The sequence below is a fragment of the Malus sylvestris genome, chromosome 12 (assembly GCF_916048215.2).
Source record: "Malus sylvestris chromosome 12, drMalSylv7.2, whole genome shotgun sequence".
Lineage (NCBI taxonomy): Eukaryota > Viridiplantae > Streptophyta > Magnoliopsida > Rosales > Rosaceae > Malus > Malus sylvestris.
The window spans coordinates 9257462-9282712 of NC_062271.1; the positions used below are offsets into that span (position 1 = coordinate 9257462).

Consider the following 25251-nt stretch of genomic DNA (forward strand, 5'->3'; position numbering starts at 1 on the left):
AATCGAAGAGGCACCTACTTTTCCAGCCTTGTCAGCACCTGTCACACGCACACTCAGCTTTGCGGAAATTATGGGCATTCTGTCGAAGATTTCTGCGAAGTAGAAAGCACATGAATCGTACTGTTCAATCACCCACTTCCCACACGCAACAGTAGCTCATGGGTACCACAGATAACTTTGCCAAAGTTCTCTGACAAAGTTGAGACACGTGAAGCTTGCAGCTCCCACTACATCGCTCTGACCAAGAAGGGTAAAAGAATTGCAAAGAAACAACACTAACAAAGTTTAGACACATAAATTTTGAAGGTCTAGCTACCATATTATTACCCACAAGGGTAAAGGAACAGTACCACTGCTGGATAATTAGAAAGTCCCGGTGTGTCAACCTCTGTGCTTCGTGGCAAGGTAGACTAGCAAACATGCCCAACCTTTACTCACATTCGAGAAAACACTCCTAACAAGATTGCTTGCTCCAAAATCGAAGAGGCACCGCCCTCCGAATCTCGAGAGCCAGACTCCCAACATGATTACTTTCTCAAAAATCGAAGAGAGGGTAAAGGAACAGTACCACTGCTGGATAATTGGAAAGTCCCTGTGTGTCAACCTCTGTGCTTCGTGGCAAGGTAGACTAGCAAACATGCCCAACCTTTACTCTCATTCGAGAAAACACTCCCAACAAGATTGCTTGCTCCAAAATCGAAGAGGCACCGCCCTCCGAATCTCGAGAGCCAGACTCCCAACATGATTACTTTCTCAAAAATCGAAGAGACACCGCTCTCCGAATCTTGAGAGCCAGACCCCCAGCAGGATTGCTTTCTCAAAAATCGAAGAGGCATCGTTCTCCGAATCTCGATAGCCAGACCCCCGACAGGTCTGTAATCTTCACACGCAACATCAGCTTTCCAGACACCACAAACCACTTTTTCAAAGTGCTCTGACAAAGTTAAAACATGTGAAGCTGGCAGCTCCCATTACCGTGCTATAACCAAGCAGGGTAAAGGAATAGCATTATTACTTGATGTTAGGGAGACTCCTATATATGTCGACTTCCATCCCTAACGGACAGGCAGACCTGCAAAAATGCTCAACCCTTTCTCTTATCTGAGAGGGCACTCCCAACAAAGCCTTTCGAAATATTCAGCTTTTTTTCCCCCCGATAATACCTCTGTAAACAAGCTATACTAGAGCAAGAATATCTCATATCATCAGGGTTAAAAGCAAGAGTATCCCATATCATGCTTTTTCCCTGTCTTTTCCTTTGGCCTTGTTCTTACCTGCAAGACAAGGAGAAAGAGAGCAATCAGTCAGCACTTGGAATCAAGCTTCCAGCCAGGAACTGACTGCCTGGAATCCCTTACCTGATTACTTACCTGGCATTGCTCTCGAGTACTCATCTTCAACATCTTATGCTTCCAGGGAAGATACCGCATCTGCCTGAGGAACAGATAGGGCAAGTGAGAAGGATACAAGGAAGCATGTGGAGACAAGCGTAACAGCACACGTGCCGATACATCCACTACTCTATCAAAAGCAAAAGTATCCCATATCAGCAGGGTCGAACGTACTCTAGATTTGATGGACTTGTTTTGACCTTCAAATTCTTCAGTCGGCCTTATACTCTGGAGGAAACCAGAAAACCCTCCAGCCCAGTTCAAGAATAAGCCTGTGGAAAGTTACTTCTTCAAAAGCAAAAGTATCCCATATCATCTCTCCTCATTTTTCTTCTCTTTATCCTTCATGCTGCCTGCAAGATAGGGAGAATGTGAACAATCAGCCGGAGCTCTGATTGCTTACCTTGTCTGTCACCTCTTTCAGCAGATCCCCCAGCTCGGCGACTTGGGGGACTCCTACTACATGGTTTGTATCTCGCTTGACCAAGCATGAAACTACAAGTAAGCTTCAAGTGAAATTGATACATTACCTTGTGCATCTCCACCAGTTACAGATACCACCCCTGGATGGAGGAAGAGTACTTCCAGAGAAGATGCCACATCTACCTATGAGACAGATAAGGCAAGTCAAGACGATACCACACTCCGGTACTTAGAAGTTTCGTGGCTACGAGATCATTCTCCCACAATTTTTCCTAATGTCATTTGTTCTAAATCATTCACTTGTACTCACTAAAGGAGAGCTTGAACCTATGTACTTGTGGAAACCCTTCACAATTAATGAGAACTCCTCTATTCCGTGGACGTAGCCAATCTGGGTGAACCACGTACATCTTGTGTTTGCTTTCCTATCTCTATCCATTTATATACTTATCCACACTAATGACCGGAGCAATCTAGCGAAGATCACAAAAAGTGACCGTTTTCGCTACCTAGGATCTATCTTGCAAGAGAACGGAGAATTAGATGGAGATCTCAACCATAGAATACAAGCTGGATGGATGAAGTGTAAGAGTGCATCCGGCGTGTTGTGTGACCGTCGTAGGCCACTGAAGCTCAAGGGAAAATTTTATAGGACGGCAATAAGGCCAGCGAAGTTGTATGGCACAGAATGTTGGGCGGTGAAGCATCAACGTACACAAAATGGGTGTAGCGGAGATGAGGATGCTTCGTGGGATGTATGGGCACACGAGAAAGGATAAGATTGGGAATTAGGATATCCGAGGTAAAGTAGGAGTAGCCAAAATTGAAGGAAATATGAGAGAAAATCGGTCCCGGTGGTTTGGACATGTGCAAAGAAGGCCTACTGACGCTCCGGTTCGAAAATGTGATTACGGGACAGAGGTTCGGGGCCGAAGGAGTAGAGGAAGACCTAGGAAAACTTTGGAAGAGACCCTAAGAAAAGACTTGAGTACTTGGATCTAACGGAGGACATGACACAAATGAGCGCAATGGCGTTCTAGGATTCATATTGCCGACCCCACTTAGTGGGAAAAGACTTTGTTGTTGTTGTTGTTGTTGTTGTTGCATTGAGGGTCACCCTTTTATTTATTTGTCTAAATCCGTAGGTGAATAAATATATTTTTCTGTTCAACCTTTGATTTCTGCAGTGTCAAGTGAATGGATTATACGATGCTACTGTTTACCAAATTTTAGTCATAGAAAAGAAAGTAGGACTGGCTTTTCTATAGTTGGTAATTTTTCCCAGGTATTCTAGACATTATGACTGAAAATAAATATTGAAGTTTGAGAGATGTTGACGAGGCATTCATCTCTTTGCACATAGTGAATCAATTGCCAGACTTATAACAGTTAGCCACTCCCAAGTTTATCCCCTTTTTTCACCCTTCAAGTTTCTTATCCTTTTAGTTCCCGAAAATCTAGAGCCATTTTAGTAATTTGGGGTTACGAGTTTTATGATTTCAGGAACAGAATAATTTGTTTTGGCCCGTGCATGTTGAAGTAATTATTAGGGGTGGAATTTTTTCCCGAAAATCCCGAACCGTCCCGATCCCGTCCCGAAATTTGATCGAAAAATTCCCGAAACATTTGGTACTTGAAACCGAACCCGTCCCGAAAGTTTTGGGTTGGGATTCGGCCACAGCTTTGAAAGTTTTGGGTAATCCCGAACCGAACCGATTATTATATATATTTATTTATTTTTAACTTTTAATTAGAAATTACTTGAACCGTTGGATTTGTTAAAATCTAATCCAACCGTCCATTAGTTAGGTCATTTTATTAGGTTGGTGATCAGATCTCTCGTACTCACTCACTCTCGGTCTCTCCGCTCCGCTCTCGCTCACTCTCTGCGCTCCGCTGTCACTCACTCTTTCCGCTCTCTCTTGCTCACAGTCTCAGTCTCCCTCACACGCACTCTCACAAACAGTCTCGCCGCCCGTGCTCCCGCCGCTCTACTCCTCCGTCGAATCCACGCTGCTCCTCATCCTCCACAACTCACGTAGACACAGGAAGGAACCAATTGAGTCCCAAAATCCAGGTTAGGGTTTTTAATTTTCACTGGGGTTTTGTCCTTTCTCTCTCTTTAACTCTTCAGACAGCATTTCACAGAAACCCAATTAAACATATGAAAATATACAAGCAACAACCTGTAAAATTTAACATAAAAATTAACATTAAAATTGCTCACACAGAGAGAGAGAGAGAGAGTTCTTACATGAGGTGCTGCAATTGCTTGAGAGAGTTCTTACATGTGGCTTTGTAGCTAGTGTGGATTGTGACCTACTTATTTGTGTGTTTAGATACGCAAGCTAAGTGTATCTGTTTGAGATTTTTATTTTATTTTATTTTGCTGTCATAATGTGCAGGACAATCCCAATTTCGAGGGTGAAACATGTAGGATATGCATGAATGCAATAATCGACAGGGGTGTTCTCGATTGCTGCCAGCATTGGTATGTGCTCTAGTGTGGCTTTGTGTGTGTGTGAGAGAGAGAGAGGAATTTTATTTTATGACATGGGTTCATCTTGGGGTTTTCAGGTTCTGTTTCTCATGCATTGACAATTGGGCTACCATTACAAACCTCTGCCCGCTTTGCCAGAATGAATTTCAAATGATCACATGTGTTCCGGTGAGTGATGCAAATAAACAGTTATCGCTTTAGTATTATTTCTGTTATGATTGCTATGGATTATAGAATGGTATTAATGTACAACTAGTTTAAAGCACAGTTGTTACTTTGATTTCTTAACTATCTGTTTTCAATAGTTTTCTTTTTGTTGCAAACAGAATTTTTATTTTGAAGTTTTCTCAAAATAGCGATTTGATGCTGGTTTGAAGTGGCACTAAATCATAAGAGTTTGATTTGTATGTGAAGGTATACGATACTATTGGGAGCCGCAAAGCGGACGAGGACTCAACTTATAGGTACTTTCATAATTATGGATAATGTGTTTAAGTCTGTTGGTGAGGGTTGTTTGTTCACATTTATATGCGCACATGTTCCCAATTTGGAAGTTTGGTTTGTAAAACTTAACTTATTTCATTTTGGTTGCATGCACTTTTAATTAAATAGTTTGGTAGACAAATATAATTGTGAACTTAAGCTTAACTTGTTAGTTGCTTCCTTTGTATGAAAATTGAAACATGTGGTATTGTGATATTCATATTGTGGTGAAATTGAAACAGGTGGGCTGGGCAGTGGCTGTGTAACCTTAATTTTTTTTTTTTGGGCAGTGGCTAGCTGCAATCTTAAAAGCCCAACATTTTGGGCTTCAAGGCCCAATCCCGAAGCATCCCGAAAATCCCGAAACACTTTCGGGAATCCCGAATTTCGGGAAATGCACATATTCGGTTCGGTTTCGGGATATAAAAGCCCATCCTGAAATGTTTTGGTTTGGGATTCGGGAAAGGAGTTTCGGTTAGGGATCCTGACCCGAACCACCCCTAGTAATTATTGGAGTGCATGCTTTTAATACCACCGGGGAGGCATGGTCCGGGAAATGACTTTTGAGGATCTAATTGCTTTTGTTCTGCTCGTATGAGTACATTCTTTATTTATTTATTTTTCCCCTTTTGTCTTTCGTGCATTTTGTTCAATTTTCTACTTTAATACTTTTGAGCTGTTAATCTTACTTAATGAAAATAAAAGGTTGAGTCCATGGCCTCCGGTTTTTCATCTATTTTTTCAACAAAATTATTCTGGGCCGGTCACAGCCCGTTTATTAGGGTAATGCCAAACACTCCTTCAGCTGTCGGTGCAGCAGCCTCAGGTACTTATGTTAACCTTTTAGAATTTTACAAAAAATTAGGCCTGTGCGTTGCTGCAGGAACCAGCTGTTTCAAATGTAATCGGATGGATAAAACACATTTAAGTTGAATAAATTCAAAACAATTATGAACAAACAGAGGAATACATAAGTGAACGAGGTCGATAAGATAAGCAGTTTTGCTTTTATACACATTTAAGTGAGTTGGCATATAAACATATTGCACAATGAGTAGGAAGAAACTGCATGTGTTTGATTAGAAAGAGATGGTTTCGAAAAAATATTTGTTTGCTTAAGAAACAGAAGAAACACATATAACATGTGTTCTGGCAGTGTAGGTAGCTAGTTCAACAACAAATTTAAAACATAAAGTGTTGAGGACTTGTTCAAGTAGCTAATTTTAGAACCACAACTGTTCAAAAGCAAAAAAAAAAAAAAAAAAAACGGAAAGATCTGTTTTCATATTAAACTGAAGAAACAAAAGCAAGCTGCAATTTACACATATTTTGCCCCTGCAATTAAGATGGCAAAATATATGCTCTACAACCTACATACCTCACTTAGCAGTTAGCAAAACACAGGAAAAGTGGTGTTTGAGCAAGTTAGTCGTCAACCATAGATGTTAAAACAAAAAAAATATGCAGTATGGTGTGCATCATTCGATCACTGAGGGCATGGCTGTTCACTTTTTCTGGGACCGAACATCTTCGACACTACATCAAAAAACATCAATCATAATGTAACAAAGGCAACCATTATGAATGCTATTCAAGCATGCGTGCAAAAAACAAATTGTAATTTACGCTTCTTTATTTTTTTGGGTTGAGTTTTTGTCCTGAGGGTGGCAATTGGAACTTTGTCGGCAAGTTCAATCTTGGAAACAACCAGATTGTGGAATTCTGGAGAAATTATGGCAACATTTGTTGTGGTTGTTTGCTCGGTGTGAGGTTTTTTGCTTTGAATGAAGCCAAAATTGATAAGCGTAAAGATAAACGTGATAGTTATGGAAAAGAGTGCGAAAGAGCGGTTGACACCTTTTCATGATTGCAAACATATAACCAAGACAAGCAAGAGCGGTTAAATAAGATTGATAGATAAGAGCATTACTCGGAAGGAAAAGTTAACCTGACAGATGTGTTTGGTTGATCAAGGAACAAGGTTCTTTTCGAAGTCCTAGCAGTTGCAATTGATCGAGGTTGTTGATCTAACGGTTGGGAAGGCATTAATGGGGCGGGAGTGACATGATTGATAATTATTTTTGCTACGGTAGAAGCAGGCGTTTGTGGTTTGATTGAGGGGATTGTTGGCTCGGACAATGGCTTATCTTCAAGCAATCCGTGAACGATGAAATCTATCTCTTCGAAGTTGTTGTTCTGGTTTCCAAAAGAGACTCGAAATGATTTTGATTGGCCTACTAAATTTGCAAGAATTGGTGGTGCCACAAAAGGATCCTCATATCCTTCTTGCATCACCAAAGTGTGGCAAGAAACACGAAGTATTTTTTCGGCTTGTCTTCCTATCATGAGGAAATTGTGTTGATTCGTGTTATCTTCCACAATAACATCAATTTTGAACCGGTGCAAGAGAAGGATATTCTTATGTTTGACAACCATCACTACTAATATCAACTTTGTGAGCAATCTAGAAAATTCATTAGAATTATCGTAATGTAGGGTATGTATGAATAGCATGGACATAAAGACAAGTACATCATTTAGATGGATATCACTCAACATGAATAAGTTGTGCAAACTAAAGAGTGTTTATTGAAAAGTTTTAGCTGACGAAATCTGTTACAACAAAGTACACAACATTTGTTGCCTAGTTTTATAAAACCAAAGCAGAAACGGAAACAATGCTTCCCAAAGTCTGCAACGTAAACTCCACAGTTGCAAGGGTCAAACAACAGTCAAAGTGTAGTAGGGATGGAGACTACCCCAAAGTTAATTGCATGCATGCATTGAGATTGTGAACCAAAGTTCAATTAAGGCATCATATTTATTGCAAAAGCATATACCAGCTAGATAAATATTTGTGTTAGCGCTTTTACATAAAAGTGAATTGAAGATACCATTTGACATAGAAAAATTAACGATTTATAAACATAAAAACTGTAGTTTCATGACACATTCACAGTATTTTTATAAAGTTGAAAGAGATATGTAACAGTAGGTTTGTCACATGTTGAAATTTGTTGCTGCATAGAATATTATAAGCATAAAAACATTATTTTGTATGAATTTCATAACCATTAGAAATAAAAAATGGAGTCGGCAAATTAGTACAATGAGTGGATGAAAAACAAATGCGAAAGAATATTACCATGGTTTAGGTAATTTATTCAGTAAACCATGTTCATTGCACTCAAATGATCCAGATGTCTTTTTTACAACTTTATGGTAGGATGGACAGGACTTGTACCACCACCCCTTGCCTAAATCAAATCCAACAACAGTCACTTGGCATGCGAAACTTTCATTCTGTTATCGTGTCACAGGTTTTCAAATCATTAAACATATATAATCGTCACTTCGCAAAGATGGAGCATAAGCAAATAGAGAAAGAAATCAAGAAGCAACCAAGGTAGATGCAACAATTTTTTTCTTGTAAAAAAGAAGAGGTAACTTCTGTTAACATGTTGATGACGAGAGACTAATCTCGTGCAATGCAGGATCAAGTAAAAGTAACTGGTCGATTGTTTTTTACTTAGAATTAGCGCCGATGGTACGACTTGTATACATGTCAGTTGAGGTGGGCAACATCCGAAGAGGTGATCTCAGATGCTCAAACCTATTTTGCGTATGTTTAGGGTGAGAAAGATGAAACGAATATATAAAAATGTAAACGTTATTAAAGAATGGTTGTGTATTTACTTGCGTTTATATTCAGAGAGTTGTGGAATATTTGGATTGAAAAAATAAACAGTTGATCCTGTGGTTCCAAGAACAAGCTTTCCTATTGATAAAAGAAAATGATCAATAAAGTGAAACTTTAAGCAGCTAAATAAAGCATGTTGAGGTATAACCTAGGTATTGCTTCACTTTGAGATTTGTCAAAGCAATAAAGATGGGAGGTGGCAACGATTGATATCCACTGTCTTCAAAATTGGTGGCAATCTCTTCCCATAAGGTCACCCTAACAGTTTCACCCCTGTAATTTATTAAAAAATTGGCAGTTAGCTATATGAGTCAGTACAGTGCGATATGTAAAAATAATAATAAGAATTTAATGTAGACTTCACCTAATATTTTGTAGGTTAAGATTTCTCTTTTTAGCAATTCTTGTGCATTGGATAGTCAGCTCTTCAATCGGCTGCACAACCGTTAAGCAACCAAATATATCTACAGATGATATTCATCAGCGATCATCAGTGTGCACAGAAGGCAATAAAAAAACTAAAATGATTGTCTCAGTTTATGAAGCAGTGCTTAAAACAAAATTTGTTACCTATAAGTTCAACATCCCTATCGATTATTTCATAAAGCTGTTCAAATTTAATCAAATTGAACCACTGCATCGGAATCTCCTGCGTTGTTTTCTGAACTTGAATGATTGTGGTCTTCTTGTTAAACTCAATGATCGTATCATGAGGTACAACCTTGTTTGATGCCCTGTTATGAACAACACGGTATTTGTTGATCTCGTACACATCACCGACCCTTAGATGGTCCAAAAAATATTGAATATCTCGAGCATTTGTTGTTACATGAATCGCATCCCCCTTTCAGAAAAAGGAAACCAAAATAAGACAATACTAAATGAGCAGGAAAGATTTAGCACATACGGTGATACAACCACGCAAATAGTTAAGATAGGATGATTGTTTCTACAGAGATAGCATGTAAGATCACATGCAAGATAATAACGAAGATTGTTTTAAGCAAGATACCTGAATCCATCAAATCAACATTGTAAAAAGATATTCAGTTTAATTTGCACAAGTGCAAAAAAAAAAAAAAAAAAAGGAATAGAACGGTTGATAGTTGATAATCTGATGGCACGTGTTTGTGCTGCACTTTGATTATTTGTTTTTAAGAAAGAAATTGATCCCAAAGCATGCTATTACATGGAGAAAATGGAGTGTTTATTTGTTGTTCACACTACTCAATGATTGCTACAAAAACGAAAAAATTCAAGAAAACCAAGAATGGAACAGCAATGATGTGCTTCTTATAAAAATAGATACAAATAGCTAATGATCGCTATAAATATACAAATTAAATTTGAATACGGATGGGGAGGTAAAGACATAAATGGCTAGTGAAGAAAGTTATGAAGGATTTAAATTGTAATGACAATAAATCACACTGATGAGATAACAACCCTGAATTAAAACATGCGCAATTTTAAAACGATTTTTGAAAATTAATATCTGATCAGATTGTATAGCAGCTTAAAGCCTCATTAAATAAAGAAAAAAAAATGCAGAGTGACAGAATACAACAACATAATCAATCAAGCCGATGTATATTTCATTCAAATTGTTGCATATTGCAATCAAGGCTGATTAACAACAGAAATTCAACGATGTGTCAAAAGGTGTAAGAATCAGACCTGTTTATCAACGATAACATAGTCAAAACCTATAGGTTGAGGATCATCTTCGATGCTCTTTGCGACCCACATCCTACAAACTCTAATCTGGAGTCTGCTCCTTGGTTGGTAGGGCTTCAGAAAACGAACCGGCGTCAGGTCCATCAATCTAGAGAAAATAAAATTTAAAAGCAAATTAAATTCAACATCAAATAAGGTAATTCATTAAAGAATAGCTGACCCATATTTCAAAAAATAAACAAAAGCACATAATGTTAATATAAATGTATACTGTCATGCAAATGTTTCAAAACATCTTTATAAACGATGTTTTTTGTATAACCGTGAGGCATGTCAGTATCGTGAGCAATAACAATTTTGAGATCTTTTTCTGAGGTGCTCCTGACAGTACATTGGAACAAAACATTCAAACTGATCTACAGAACCTGCAGCGATGGAAACAATAGCGCGCCTTAGATCGAAACTCAACTGATGTATTTGACAACCACTACCTTTAGATCAGCACTTGTGGATTAACAAATTCCTTTGATTGGATTTAAATTTTCAAAAGGTGTCCGTCAATGGGGTACACATTTTAGGTACCATTGGGTCTCATTGCCCAAATAAACAACTCAAAGTCTTGACGTATGACTCTTAGGCCTAGTCAAAAGATCTTATTCCATATCCAGATGGGTTTTCTTCAAAAACCAATCTCTCAGTTATCCTTTTCTTTTCTTCTTTCAAAAGTCAAATCAAGCCAGAGTTTCGCAGATAATTTATACCCAGAAAAATAAAAAGGAAAATTCATGTGTTTCATAACTGAACATCGAGTCGATGTTGAACCTTTAAAATCTGTAAACCCAGCGAATCAAATGAGCAAAGAAAAAGCAATGGAAATCCTACTGTTTTGAATTCATTTTTCTGTTTGCTAATCTAAAGATGAAGGGAAAGTTTTCATAATTTCATAAAGATGAAGGGAATGTTGGAGGAAGCTGTTTTAGAAGGGAAAGGAAGTTCTTCCAAAGTAAGATTCTAGTTATTAATCCTGTAATGATTTAGATCAATGGGCAGAACCGATTTCTAATATGTGATGGACTTGTTATTTCTCTCCTGAGTCATGTTTTCTAATGATTTTGATCAATGGCTGATTGTCCAAATTGTAATGACATTCAACTTTTGGGGCCTATGTAAACTTGGGGCAAAAAAAAAAAAAAAGTCAATATACCGTGGCTTGTCATTTTTCAACCAATCCAATTCAAAGTAGCACATCTCTAATTCAACATATCCAATTCATGTCGGCACATATTGAAATTCCAGTTCAATAAACCACATACCCAAATCAATTCAAACTAAATACCTAAAATTCAATCACATATCCAATTCAAACAACATGGCTGATATTCAAGAACATGCCCAATCTTTAAGCACATTTACAAAACAGATTTAGAACACTATAAAATCCTCTTAGTAGCAGAACATAAACATCAAAATCCAACAGAAAGACAAACCAGCATACCAGTTCTCTATCTTTAATGCTATTTTCGATGGATCTTCCCAACTCATCCTAAAAAACCGTGCATATAGTTCACTTGCAAGCATCATCCCACAACCAGAGTTCATGAAATTTCCAAAGAAAATAAATCCGTTAGCAATTTAGAGAAATTGGAGGACCAAATCATATTAAATTTGAGTTAAATGAGCAAAGGTACACCAATTAAATGAGATACTAAACACATTTTGAATCTATAAAATAGAAGAAGAATTTAATGAGGACCAAATCTTTTTCCTCTCCCTTCTCTCTCTGTCTGTTTCAATTGCTTTCAAATGACAGACAAATACAACCAGTGCAATGCTTTAGTACGCTCGTCTCACTATTGAACACTACTGGAGCAATAAAAGACTTGCAGTGTTTAGTGTGAGCATGATGCATAGGTTAGTTGTAACGATGTGACAATAACATCAGGGATTGAGTTTAATCGTAAAAATATGACCGCATGAAGCTTTATCTAGTAATGTTTTAGTTGAAGATGATATTAATTGGTGGTGGTGTCTGTGTGTGTGGGTGGGGTGGGGCAGAATTTCGAACGGACACTTACCTAGTAGGATAATAATTTATAAGAGTACACTTTTTAAAATTTCTTTGATGTTTTATTAACTTATTTCACAAATCAGAACTTAATTTTTGTTAGAAATAAAGAGTTTGAATAAAAATTAAAACATGAGATGAGTGATATAAACCGCACTAAATTTGAATACTAATTAGGAGATAAACAGACAAATTCCTAATCAATCAAGTTACGAAGATCCTAAATCCTAATCCCATGACCCCACTTTCTTTCCAAATTTTCCAGCAACCAAACAGACCCCAACCTAACCCTAATCAGCAAATTTCTCAATCAAACACCACTCAATCACCCATCAAAAACCAAAGAAATTCAAGAAAATGAAGAATGCAATAGTTGTAAGGTCTTGTTTCTTATCAAAATAGATCCCTCTTAAGAAAGGGAATGAGGCAATTCTGAGAAGCAACCGTTGGGTAAGAGTACAAAATTGCATGCTTTTCATTTTAAAATTTAAAGTTCAAATTTTCATTTCTATTTTGAAGATCAATATTATGTATCGTCTCATCTTTTTCATGCATTTAGATACCTTTTGAAAGAAAGTCCCATGCTATTTTATTTCCATTTTGTGGTATTCTAATCTTTCAAAAGACTCCACACAAGCAGCACTTCTTCAAAAGTGGAAAAAACAGGGAAACGACGCACCCAGTATGATTTTAAAGTAAGTTTGAAAGTCAGTATACCTCTTGTGAGTTCCTCCTATCCTCACTTGGGCTCCATATGGAAAGATTTTCTTGACATTTCCTTTTAAAAGTGTTCCCTCCTTAAGTGTTGAGAATATCGCATTTAAGAATGGGAAAAATAAAACAATCTTCGGAAATAAAAAACAAATAACCAAGATAAATAACACTAAGAATTTACCTGGTTCGGCAATATGTGCCTAGGAACAGCAACAACAATCTTGCCAAATCTCTAGAACTAGGACTTGACGAAAAACCTGAAAGAACAAGAACAAGAAATACACTATCTTTTCTTTTCTCTCGCACACACTTTGCCCCTTCCAATATTCTCTCACTCTAATCCCTTGAGTGGTATTTGTTTGTACCATACTTAGGACATCCGTATTTGGATCTCGTATAAATACTCGGGGGACTCAAATGTAATTATGTAATAAATGAAGGGGCAAATATGTAATAAGTGAGGAGCCCTTATTCTATAAAAGAACTCCTCACCCTCACAATCCTCAAGCCTCATATCCCCAAATAGAGGCTCTCATATTCATAGCAAAGCTCTCTCAAACTCTCTCTCTGAGGGACTCCCCCTCACACTTGTAATTCATGCATACAGTTACAGAGAAACAATATCAACATCAGTGTAGACGTAGCCCAAACATTGGGTTCTTTACTTTCTTGCAGATTTACGGTCAGATTTACGTTGTCCCAAGACCCATCCGGTTTTGTGCATTAACATTTGGCGCCGTCTGTGGAAAACGACACGAAAAGCTATGTCGGTTCTCTTTCAAATTTTCATCTCATCACCGTGAAACCTTCACAACCTCACCACTATCCACCGTGAATCTGCAAAACCCAATCGACTAGCTACTGCTTCCACCATCCCAAGCTCCTAACACCCTTTATTTATTCCGACCTATGGATCTACCATTTCTCAGCAAAATCCAACTGTTGGGTTTTGTTGTGAAGATCAAAGATACCAAATATGGATGCCTTTTCTTCCTCATTTCTATCTACATTTCCCACTCAAAAGATATCAATCTCTCATGCCATAACATCCCCCAAGCTCAGCAGCATTTTTGCTGTCAGAATTGAAGAAAGACCCACCTCTCAACCACCAGCTTCAAGGCCGCCACCGCCACCTCCGAAAAGCACTCCACAGCCTCTGTTAGAGGTGAAGACAGATCGTGCACTTCAAAACAACGCTTCAACTTTCACTGCGGCAAAACATATAGCTGTGTGATGTGATTGGGTCTCAATTTTGTGGTGAAAAACTTCAGATATTTCCGCATTCACAATTTTTCTGGATTTTTCAAAAATTCAGATTCTAAAGTCTGAAATTACGAAATTGTATCGAGGTAGCAGCAGAATCCGCAGCAATGTCGAGCGACGGCGACAACCTGGACGAGGACGATGACTCCAAGTCAAACTGACAGCTCTCCGACTTGGTGGGCCCACTCCGGCTCCGGCTCAGTCTTCTTCTTGCTCGGGACTCCCTCACTTGCATCTCCGGCTCCGTCTTCTTCTTGCTTCAGATCTCCGCCGAGCTTAAGAATATGACTGACCTTCAGCCGCAGGACGGCTACGACAACCCAAACTACTCCTATCTCTTCAAGCGGAAATGTGAGTGGTGTGGAGAACTGAGCCCGAGAGAAACTTTTGTGAGCTTAAACGAGACTATTACTCTTCCAGCTCGCTGCGGGGATTTATGAGAGAAGACCGGTACTTGCAGACCTTGGATGGTGCTTCTCCTTTCCCAAATTGTTTTCTTCCTGCTTAAATACACGAAAAGTTATGTCTATGGCTTCTCCTCCACAGCATCACGGAAATATGGTGACGATGGGGCGTTTGTAACGTGGGAAGAGTACAGTGCGAAGCTCAGATCTCTCTCTCCAAAAATCATTCCATCATATTGACAGAGTAAGCTTCAACTTCACTAACCTCCTAGGTCCCACTTGCCATCCCGATATTTGATGATGAATATAGATAATGGGAGCAATGAGTTTTGGGACTCAAATCAAAACGGTGCCAGAACTGATTCGTGCTACCAGAGAATGATGAAATTTTCATGATACAACCCACTACTCGATCAGTCTCAGAGATCATTGCAAACTATCAGACAGCTCAACCACTCCCACAAAAGAAAAAGAAAAAGAAAAAGAAAAAGAAAAAGGATGTCTGGAGAAAAGAATAAAGAAAAGCAGAAAGTAAAAACAGAAAGCAAAAGCAGAAAGCAAAAGAAGATAAAAAGAAGCAGACATAATTGTTGTGGTGATGGCATGCAGAAAAGGGAATTATGGGCGTGACTCATTGAGCAGAGGGTCAGATTTATTTTTGAATGATGTGATTTATTTTTCTTATATTTCGGAGACATCTGTATAACCCAACTAGAGGGTAATCATAAATAAAGAAAGAAGGGAGCATGCCAAAAATAAAAAAAAAACAAAAAAACGGCAAGCCCAAAATAATGGGCTGGATTGTTATGTGGAGGGCGAAAACCCATATGTCCAAAAGAGCCAGGTCTTATGGCTTCAAATTCCAAACTTCATCCCTCCACTTAAAGTTCACCCTCTATTATCACCAACCAGGTGATCAAAAGTACGTCCAACACTCCAAAATTATTCGACAGCCTGTCGCTATTATCACCAACCAGGTGATCAAAAGTACGTCCAGTACTCCAAAATTATTCGGCAGCCTGTCGCTATTATCACCAACCAGGTGATCAAAAGTATGTCCAATACTTCAAAATTATTCGATAGCTTGCTGCTATTATCACCAACTAGGTGATCAAAAGTACGTCCAGTACTCCAAAATTATAAATGAGCATCACTCATGTCAATCGTACATAAACATTCATGAGCATCACTCATGTCAATCATACATAAACATTCATGACCATCATTCATGTCAACATTTATGAGCATCACTCATGTCAACATTCATGAGCATCACTCATGTCAACATCTATAAGCATCACTCATGTCAATCAACATAAACATTCATGAGCATCACTCATGTCAATAAGCTTCGAAAGCTTCATTTACAGAGCTCCAACTTCGAGAGCTCCAGCTTCGAAAGCTTCATTTACAAAAGCTCCAGCTTTAAAGCTTCACTTTCAAAGCCTCACCTATAAAACTTCACTTTCAAAGCTTCATCTACAAAGCTTCAGTGAATGGTATACAAAGACCGCTTCCGAACAACCGCACTTTGGCCCATACATGGATTGAATTTGAAGTCTCTAGCAACAGACTTTATTTACTGAAGATTTGGGGGACTACATTATGTACCATATATTGGGCTTCCGCAACTGGGCCTCATGAAAAATACTTGGGGGACTTAGCCCATTATTTATGTACTGAGGAGCGAACTCTTATTCTATAAAAGGGACTCTTTTACTTTCATTATAAAGCACCTATTATATATGTACTGAGGAGCGAGCCTTTATTCTATAAAAGGGACCCCTCACCATCATTAGAGAGCATCGCCGCCTGCTAAGCAACCGCATCGCCGCGAGCATCATTCCTAACCCATCACTTATGTATTGAGGAACGAGCCCTTATTCTATAAAAGGGACTCGCTCACCATCATTAGAGAGCATCGTCATCTGTTGAGTAACCGCCTCGCTGCGAGTATCAACTCTAGCTCATCATTTATGTATTGAGAAGCGAGCCATTATTCTAAAAAAGGGACTCCCTCACCTTCAAACGCCACAAGCCGAGCCAACCAAGGCAACACAAGCCACAAGCCGAGCAGCCTTGCAACATGTGCTACTTCTAGTTGAGCATCATTTCACATTGAGCACCGCCTCATATCGAGTATTCAGTTCTAGACGACATCTAGTTACTTCGGCCCACACATGGACTAAATTTCAAGTCTCCAGCCAAAAGACTCTCTTGACTGAAGACTTGGGGGACTACTGTTTGTACCATACTTAGGGCATCCGTATTTACATAAATGAAGGGGCAAATATGTAATAAGTGAGAATCCCTTATTCTATCAAATGACTCCTCACCCTCACAATTCTCAAGCCCCATATCCCCAAACAGAGGCTCTCACATTCAGAGCAAAGTTCTCTCAAACTCTCTCTTTCTCTGGGGGACTCCCTCTCACACTTGTAATTCATACATACAATTACAGAGAAACAATATCAACATCAGTGTGGATGTAACCCAAACATTGGGATGAACCACGATACATCTTGTGTTCTTTACTTTCTTGCAGATTCACGGTCGGATTTACGTTGTCCCAAGACCCCTCCGGTTTTGTGCATCAACAGTATTCAATTTATTGTTTTGCTCCCTTCTCAAAACTAGTACAATAGCCCTATTATATAGACATAATAAAGGTCTTCTTCAATAACGATTATTAATCCTAATTGAAATCTAGTTATGAATCCTTCTCCTATTGAGAAACTAACTCCAATTGGGAAAACAATTTAATCCTTTAAAACTATAATTCCTTATAGACTTAGGACAACTTATCATGGGTTGGAAAAAACCCAACATTAAGGTATAATAGTTCTTGAAACATTATATGGCAAACCAATGTCAGTTCTTATGAAAAATAAGATCACAGAATATCAGAACAAACAATGAGAGAACATTGCAAGCAACAAAAAACATGAATAAATCAAATGTCAAAATCCAATTGACCCAAGCTTTTTTCTCACTCAATACTAAGTCATTCTTAGCTTCGTCTATTCGAGTAATCTGCACATGCATCCGGCAACTCACCTACACCATTAGGAAACATGTGTAAGAAGCAGATTAACAAAACAAACATATGCAACTATCAAAGGGAGGAAAAAGTTAAACAATGAAAAGTTGTCAGTTGAGGTAAATCATACTCCACAATGAAAATTAGTAAAAGATTAAAGTACAAAACAACTGAGGTAAATCATACTCCAGAACAACAAATTTTTAGAAATACAAACTTAAAATATTACCCATCATGCTAGCCACTTCTTCTAAACCCTAAATCATACTCCAGAACACAAATTTTTAGAAATACAAACTTAAAATATTACCCATCATGCTAGCCACTTCTTCTAACATAATTACTTTCACCTTTCTAATATCATAGTTTTTTTTTTTCATTTCTTACCCCACTTCAATATCGTCCAATCTTTGAATTTTCCAATAGTTGCTGTAGAGTGGGGTCACTTATAGCAAGTTTAACATAATGAGTTAGAACACTACAAAATCTACCCAATGGCAGAACATAAACACCAAAATCCAACACAAAGACCAAGCAGCATACCAGTTCTCTATCTTGCATGCTCTTTTCAGCTGGATCTTCTTAACTCGCTTCAAAAAAAATGTTCATATAGTTCACCTGCTAAGATTATCACACAGCCAAAATGTAAACAGATTTGTACCAAGGAATACATAAGGAACCAAGAAATGAGAAAAATATCTACCAACAGAGGGATGAGAAGCAAACACCATCAAATTATGAAGAAGCAGAGAAATGAGCACAATGAAACCCAAAAATTCAAATGATGGTTTTAAGAACAAAACAATAAAAAAGGTTTTTCAAACAGTGTATAACTTGTTGAATCAGAAGAAAGAACTGACAACCCATACCCTCCCACACGTCCCTCCGTCACTCGATCACTCACCCTGTGCACCAACCCATTAATTAACACCCAAAAATGCACACATCCATGCTTTCTCCTCTCTCTCTCTCTATCTATCTCTATCTCCTTGTCCATCTCTCTCTCTAAAATGATAAATCCCCCAAAACCAGACCTAACATACTAAACAATTCCAAAAGCTAAGCTACCATTAAAGAATACAATAAAAAAAAAAAGAACTTATCTTTGATTTGAGGCATGCAGCGCAAGATCCGGCACCCACTCTTAGCAGGGTTCGTTCATGACCCCTACCCGTTTCCCTGAAATCCTAACGACCCATATGGTCTTCTCTGACCATACCCACTCTCCCACTTGTGAAATCCACCTGCAGCAACAGTGCCGAGAACCATTCCCCTCCCCCTTGCTCTCCTTCCATCGCCATCTCTCTCTCTCTCTCTCTCTCTCACAGAGCCTTCATCCCCGAAACCCTCATTCAACGACAACAAATGAAACGTACCCGGTTACCCCTTATCTCGCCCAAAACCGAAAGGACAAAATTGTCCCTCCCGAAACACCATCCCCACCATCGAACTGTTATTTTGTATGGGCAAAATTGTAATTTAAAAATTTGGGCTTGACCGAGGGCCAGGCTTCTCAGCTAAAACCAATACATTTGGGCCTGGCTGCAAGCCGGGCTGCTCACCTAAAGGCAACACAAAGAGCAATGGCATTGTTGTAATTAAACTGAAATTCGGATTGGAACACTATTCATTTCTACAGTGCCAATTGAGAAACTTTCTTTAGACTAAAGTAATAATGCCAAATACTCCTTCAGCTGTCGGTGCAGCAGCCTAAGGTAATTATGTTATCCTTTTAATATTTTAGTCTTTCATATTGAATGTTAAAAATGTATGCTTTATTGTTTTCCCTTATGAACCTGTAAACTGTGCTGGCTGCTCATCCAGCTTTCCTATTTGATTGTAATCAAACGGGTTGCCCTAGGGGCTTTTCTCTTTAATTTAGTTCTTTCCTTTCCTAGCAAAAATAAAAAAGTAATATTTCTTTATGGCGAGCCTTTTCTAAAGTAATATTTACTAAGCCTTATGTTGTACTTCTATCGCCCTGCCCTTGGAACTCTCCTTATACAAAAACTATCAGCTTTTTACATACTAAAGACAAGTATATTTTCCAGTATTAACTAGATAAAAGCTTGGAATAAGATATATGTGACCGTGGTGACAAGACTTGTGAAATGCCGATTACTTATGTTTAGTCTATGTATTTTAGAATTCTTCAAAGACTCCCTCCAGCTTATGCACATTTTCCTTGGATTGTTTTCATATTATTTATAATTTGGTGTGCCAAATTTGTATAATGGTTGAAAAATGTCATGCACCTCTAATCTTCTGGTGAAATAGTTTTGAGCTTAGGAGGAGGTGCAACAGAACAAGATGGGGACCTCATAGCTAAAGTACATGGAAAGCTGATGAAAAATACTTTTGACGCACTTACTGGCCTGAGGTTTGTGGCTTTGTGTCTATTTGATTCTGGGGTGTAGCCCACACGACTAAGAGTATCCTGCGCAGTAAGTTTACAGAACAAATCCAGTTCCAAATAAATGAAAAAAAAAATAATATTGAGATTATAAAGCCCCATATATCATAAAAAGCCAGGAACTTGGATGAGAAAATGCATTCTTCTTGTGACTTTAATATGAAATTTCAATACACTAGCCAACAGAGACAGATGAATTAATTTTTACCATCCACTAAGCAAAAAATTTTACTTGCTACATTTCTACCTAAATTGTGATGGCTCTCAAACTAAGCTATTCTTGGTCAATCACCAAAAGTAAGAATTGCTTAAAGCTGCGACAGGTTGAAATCCCATATTTTCTATAAAGGCGACCATTAGCAAAACTCACCTATTTTATGATCAAGTCAATGCAGATGCTTTATGAAATGCACATTTTGTCAAAACCCTGAATATTTCTTTGTTGCAGCATTCTGGAAACATGGACTTGCATTCACAAAACAACAGTATAATTTGTTATTCAAATTCACGCAACTTGAGCTTAATTATTTCCACAGCCGTAGAATTTGTAATTTTATAGGATACAGAAATACATATCTCAATTCTATACATATCTTTTCTTTCTCCAACTCCAAATTTTCTTCACTTCATAGGAGGCATTTTCTTCATTTGTATAAAACCCTCTTCCTCTACTATCACCGCCCAAAAACACTTAAACGCAAACATGAATATTATATGTGCGTGTGTGTGTGTGTATTCACACTACTTCACTAAAATGGTGCTAAGGTTTATAGCTTCAGTTTGGACATATAACAAGATAACTCCTCAGATATTGCAAAATGTTCTATACTCTTCTGTACTGATGCTCAAGTAATATCCATCCAGATGAACTTGAACATGCAGATTCCATTGAGTTTTGTGCCACCAGTCTGGTTATATAAGTGTCTTACACAGAGCTTCATTATGCTCACCTTCTAAAAACCACCTCTTACTTACTATATACACACCTAAACACGCAAATAGTGCCAGTACCATCTACTTATTTCAGACTCACCCATTTCATGTTACTTCATCATAAATCAATTTGATTTGAGTGCATGCAGAGAACTATTAGATACCTATGGCGCCCAGGCAAGAGTTTCCAATACAAAAACTTTAATGTATCACTTTTCTATACTTTACCAAGCACAATATCTATGGGATTACCAGAATTTAACTCTACATTCAATCAATCAAGTTAACAGGACAATGTTGTCACTAGTTTGAGCCCTAAATTTTGTTCAACAATATCATCCTCATAAAAGGCTATCACAGGTTCTTTCTCCTCTAAAATAGTGTTTTCATGTACCAATAAGTTTCATCTCATTTCTTCAGGTCTCATTCGTTTTCTAACAATCATTAACCAAACTGTGAGACCAACAAAAAAAATGCAGGAACCGAAAAATAAATACCTTGAAACGGACGGTCTCTTGATTGTATTGTTTCTCCTTGCCAAGCATCAAAGCCAAATTGTTCTTCCAATGCTCAACATGCTCTGGCTTCCATCATCTTCTAGTTGGGCAAGTGTTCTACCAAATTTTGAAAACTTAACACACTCAGAAAAACCAACATCCCACATTAAAATCCACTCTTAACTTTACAGTTCTTGGAACATATCCAACAAGACCATACCTTTTCAAATAAGTTAACCTGGATATCGCCTTTCGAGTATAATCAAGAAGAACATTAGACTCTTTTTGCGCTTTAGCCCTCTTATGTCAGTCCGGCATTCAAACAACAATGTACAACCCGCATTTCATATGGCATTCAGAATTCAAACAACAGTGTAAAACCGAAATTTCTTATAATTATTTAAGCACAACGGGTCAGTATTCGAAGCACAATGTAACACCCAGGATTCAAAAACACACACCTGCTAAGCTCAATGTCTCTTATATTCAACAAATTGGCTACATTGGCTAAAACCTGAGCTGAAGACACTACGTTCAAACCCAAACCCTACTGTGCCAAACCCACACTCTCCAATATCTCTCTGATCCTCGCAGCTAACACCCACAAACACAAAAATTCAAATTTTGAAGAGAAAAACTCATACAGATATACAAATTCAACAACAACGTATCTAACATGGACTCTCCCTCCACGGAAACAAACCCGGAATATTTCAGTTTTAAACGGATAAAGCTCCAGAGTTTTTAGAGCTTGATTTGTCACTTGGTTTTGTGTAATTAATATGAGCCCCGCCAAAGTGTCCTTAATCTGAGAATGTAGCCCACGAATCACATTAACCTTCACGATACCAGGGCCACAGTAAATGACAAGCATCTGCAATTCAAAAATTAATCATAGATATCCATTGCTCATAAGTTATTACTAGAAGATCATGTGCACCAATTTCAAGTGAAGAGCATAGCAAATACATCAGTGCCACTGTTTATGCCTTTGTCTACTATCCATGCATAAAAAGGTCGTACCCAGTGCACAAGGCTCCCGCTTTACGCAGGGTCTGGGAGAGGTGAATGTCGGCTAGCCTTACCCCCATTTTATGGAGAGGCTGCTCCCAAGTCTCGAACCCGAGACCTACCGCTCATGGGCGAAGGCACTTGCCATCGCACCAAGTGGGAGAAATCACATTGACCTAAGTGTAAGTGGAAGGGTGGAAGCAACCGAGGTTAAGCAGTCACATTCTGGTCTGGATAAAGTCTGCATGCATATCACTAACAACGTATCTAACATGGACTCTCCCTCCACATCCCCTGTAAGCTGTAAGGAGGACCTTCCAGCAGTTCCGAGGTATGTCTAGTATGCAATTGGCCAGATCATTTACTTTTAATTAGAATATGACACTAGAGAACGATACCAAAGCATGACAGTATACTAATACATCCACATGAAGCATTATACAATACGAAAAATTGTTAACTCCACATGACTTTGTTCATATGAAGTCAATCAGGGAAGTTGTAACTTGTAACCACCGCTTAAGATGCAATTCTAGAGACAAATCAGAAATCTATTACCAACTGTTACATAGGTCTGTCCAAATGAACAAACGGTTTGGGGATAAAGCATAGATAGGGATAGAAGAACAATAAGAAGAATACAGAAAAATACATTCTGAAGTTTAAAAGGAATCACTTTTCTACATGATATACAGACATCGAACTCTTCGACAAAAGAATACAGACATCGAACTCAAACAAGCTTCTAAATATGAAACAAACACTGGAAACTACGCACGTGAGCTGCTTGCCAAACAACAAAAGGATGCTAAAACACATTATACAGATCTAATCGTAAACCTCAATTCTAACATCAAGTAATTTCATATCCTTCAAAGGAAAATCCAGCATCTTTTATTTTCACAAGACTTTTGTGAATTCCTTAAATCTTATATCATTTATTGTAATCTTCAAATGAAATTACGCCATCGGTGGCCTGGTAAGAATCTGGTTACAACTAAGCATGCATGCATAGGTTGCATTGAGATTTATCAAAAAACAGAAAAAGGTCATCGCACCAAAGAAGTCACAAGCACTGAATCAGCCTTGCTTCTTCTTTTAGGACCATAGATAAAAAAAATCTGAGACGCATTCATGAGTAGCGCAATCCTACACATATTGCTAAACCCCATTGCAGCTCAAACCTTAAAATTGCCAAATTCGTGAACGCATAAGATTTCGAAACTCGACACAAAATTAATCCAAGTGCAAGAATGAAGAAAAAGAAAACTGCCCAGAACCCCGAAAGTCTTGTTTCTTTGATTCTCCGTCACTAGATAAAGCAGTTATATGACATGCAAAGTAAGATTTGCATGAACATTTGCTTTTATTGTGTTCACAAACTGAGATGGACAACATTCATAATAGTCACCAAAACAACATACCAAATAATTTTAAGGACAAGACACATATTGCCAAAATCTTAAACCCTAAACCTCAAAATTTCCAAATTCGTGAGCACATGGGTTTCGATATCCGACGCATGATACAAGTACCAGAAATTCCTCTATCTTTGATTCTCTTCCATTTCCAGTAAATAAAAATAAATAGAAAAATAAATAAAATTAAGGAAAAACAGGGCATGAATTGGTTACCCTGTCAGAAGGGTCGGTGCAATGAGTGGCGGAGAAGCGGAGGCGCCCGATATCGGGAGTGGGGCCGTGGAGGAAGCGGAAGTCTTGGAGAGAGAGGTCGATTTCAGAGGCGGGAACAGAATAGCCTCTGTCCCTCAGCATCTCCAGCACCGTTCTCCGTGACAGGTAGTATCTCTGGCTCTCTGCGCTACCTTCGTCTAATGTGGCTGGTCAAGCAAGGCCCCAGAATTTCCCCGTTGCTTTCCCCATTCGCTGGCTCTCCCTCCACCTCCATCTCTCTCTTTCCACGGTCCACCTGTCGGTGCAAGGCAAGGGTCCGGGCCCTAAACTTGCCCTCCAACCCAAAAACCATCCTCCACCGGTCCAGTCCAAATTAGAAGGGCAAGTGATGGGCCTATTAAAGTCCGGCCCTGCACCAGCCGGCAAGGCTGTCAGCCACGTTCTGATATTTATTTGTGGTTGGCGCGTGAATGCACACGTGAACTCGAAAAGACTACCAAGGTTATCTTCCTAGTTCTGATGATCCTCTTGCAATCAAACTATTGAAAAGAGTAATTTAACTTCAACAATAGCAATCAAACGTTACTGGAGCCATCCTTTGACGTCGTAAAAAAACGGTAACGTTCCAAAATAAAAGGGCCAATCGTCAAAGTAAAGGTAGATGGGATTCAAATGAGGTTGCTAATGTACACAAAATTGATAGCTGCCTAATTGTGTAACCCATCATTACTCGTGTTGTGACTCACCAAATACAAGAAACAATGGCCAGTTACAATCTCAGTTTCTACGGTAGGTAGGTTATTGGGATTTCTTTTGTATATGGATAAAGGCACTATACCTACAAACAGCCTGCTTTCCAAGGATATCATGTCTGCTAGGTAATAGGGATTTCTTTTGTATTCAGGTGAGTGCTTAACGGATCAACCCATTAATCTTCCGTTAAATAACCGATCATTTTGGGTCAACTCCTTATTAATGGATCAATGTGTTAATCCCCGTTAAATTGTTAGTGGGTGTTAATAGGTTGAGTTTGAGTCCCGTTACCTTAATAGATTGGATTCCAGTGACCCATTAACTTAACGAGTCAGATGAAACCCAACCCA

At 38.5% G+C, this 25251-nt stretch overlaps 2 protein-coding genes, 1 long non-coding RNA gene and 1 pseudogene across 3 annotated transcripts; all 4 read right to left on the reverse strand.

Moving 5' to 3' along the window:
- Positions 1-966: 966 nt before the first annotated feature.
- LOC126591843 (uncharacterized) lies at positions 967-2368 on the reverse strand. Its single transcript, XR_007612520.1, has 3 exons — positions 1566-2368; positions 1371-1434; positions 967-1274 (listed from the first exon to the last, which is right to left on the reverse strand). It is a non-coding gene; the product is annotated as an uncharacterized LOC126591843 (long non-coding RNA).
- Positions 2369-6283: 3915 nt separating this feature from the next.
- On the reverse strand, positions 6284-7289 carry LOC126592125 (uncharacterized). The gene is made up of 3 exons (XM_050257879.1): positions 6746-7289; positions 6424-6575; positions 6284-6333 (listed from the first exon to the last, which is right to left on the reverse strand). Exons 1-3 carry the CDS (start codon positions 7231-7233, stop codon positions 6284-6286), a joined length of 690 nt encoding a protein of 229 aa, XP_050113836.1. The 5' UTR covers positions 7234-7289.
- A 983-nt stretch (positions 7290-8272) lies between these two features.
- Positions 8273-21870, reverse strand: LOC126591819 (replication protein A 70 kDa DNA-binding subunit A-like). The gene is made up of 12 exons (XM_050257528.1): positions 21724-21870; positions 21504-21620; positions 18204-18278; positions 13135-17677; positions 11670-13036; positions 10537-10599; positions 10175-10320; positions 9068-9341; positions 8862-8961; positions 8646-8770; positions 8494-8575; positions 8273-8410 (listed from the first exon to the last, which is right to left on the reverse strand). The coding sequence occupies exons 6-12, from the start codon at positions 10565-10567 to the stop codon at positions 8323-8325; spliced, it is 846 nt and encodes a 281-aa protein (XP_050113485.1). The 5' UTR covers positions 10568-10599; positions 11670-13036; positions 13135-17677; positions 18204-18278; positions 21504-21620; positions 21724-21870; the 3' UTR covers positions 8273-8322.
- An 8-nt stretch (positions 21871-21878) lies between these two features.
- LOC126591824 (DNA-directed RNA polymerase V subunit 5A-like) lies at positions 21879-24573 on the reverse strand (annotated as a pseudogene).
- Positions 24574-25251: the final 678 nt, after the last annotated feature.

What these genes read in the sequence shown, in the direction of transcription:
- LOC126592125 (XM_050257879.1), bottom strand. Translation starts at nt 7,233, where the DNA reads ATGGTTGTCAAACATAAGAATATCCTTCTCTTGCACCGGTTCAAAATT. An exon ending in CAACCAAACACATCTGTCAG is followed by an intron (nt 6,576 to 6,745) that starts GTTAACTTTTCC and finishes CTTCATTCAAAG; the next exon opens with CAAAAAACCTCACACCGAGC. An exon ending in ACCCAAAAAAATAAAGAAGC is followed by an intron (nt 6,334 to 6,423) that starts GTAAATTACAAT and finishes TTTTTGATGTAG; the next exon opens with TGTCGAAGATGTTCGGTCCC.
- LOC126591819 (XM_050257528.1), bottom strand. Translation starts at nt 10,567, where the DNA reads ATGTACTGTCAGGAGCACCTCAGAAAAAGAT. An exon ending in CAAAGTGAAGCAATACCTAG is followed by an intron (nt 8,576 to 8,645) that starts GTTATACCTCAA and finishes TTTTATCAATAG; the next exon opens with GAAAGCTTGTTCTTGGAACC. An exon ending in CTCTCTGAATATAAACGCAA is followed by an intron (nt 8,411 to 8,493) that starts GTAAATACACAA and finishes TACGCAAAATAG; the next exon opens with GTTTGAGCATCTGAGATCAC.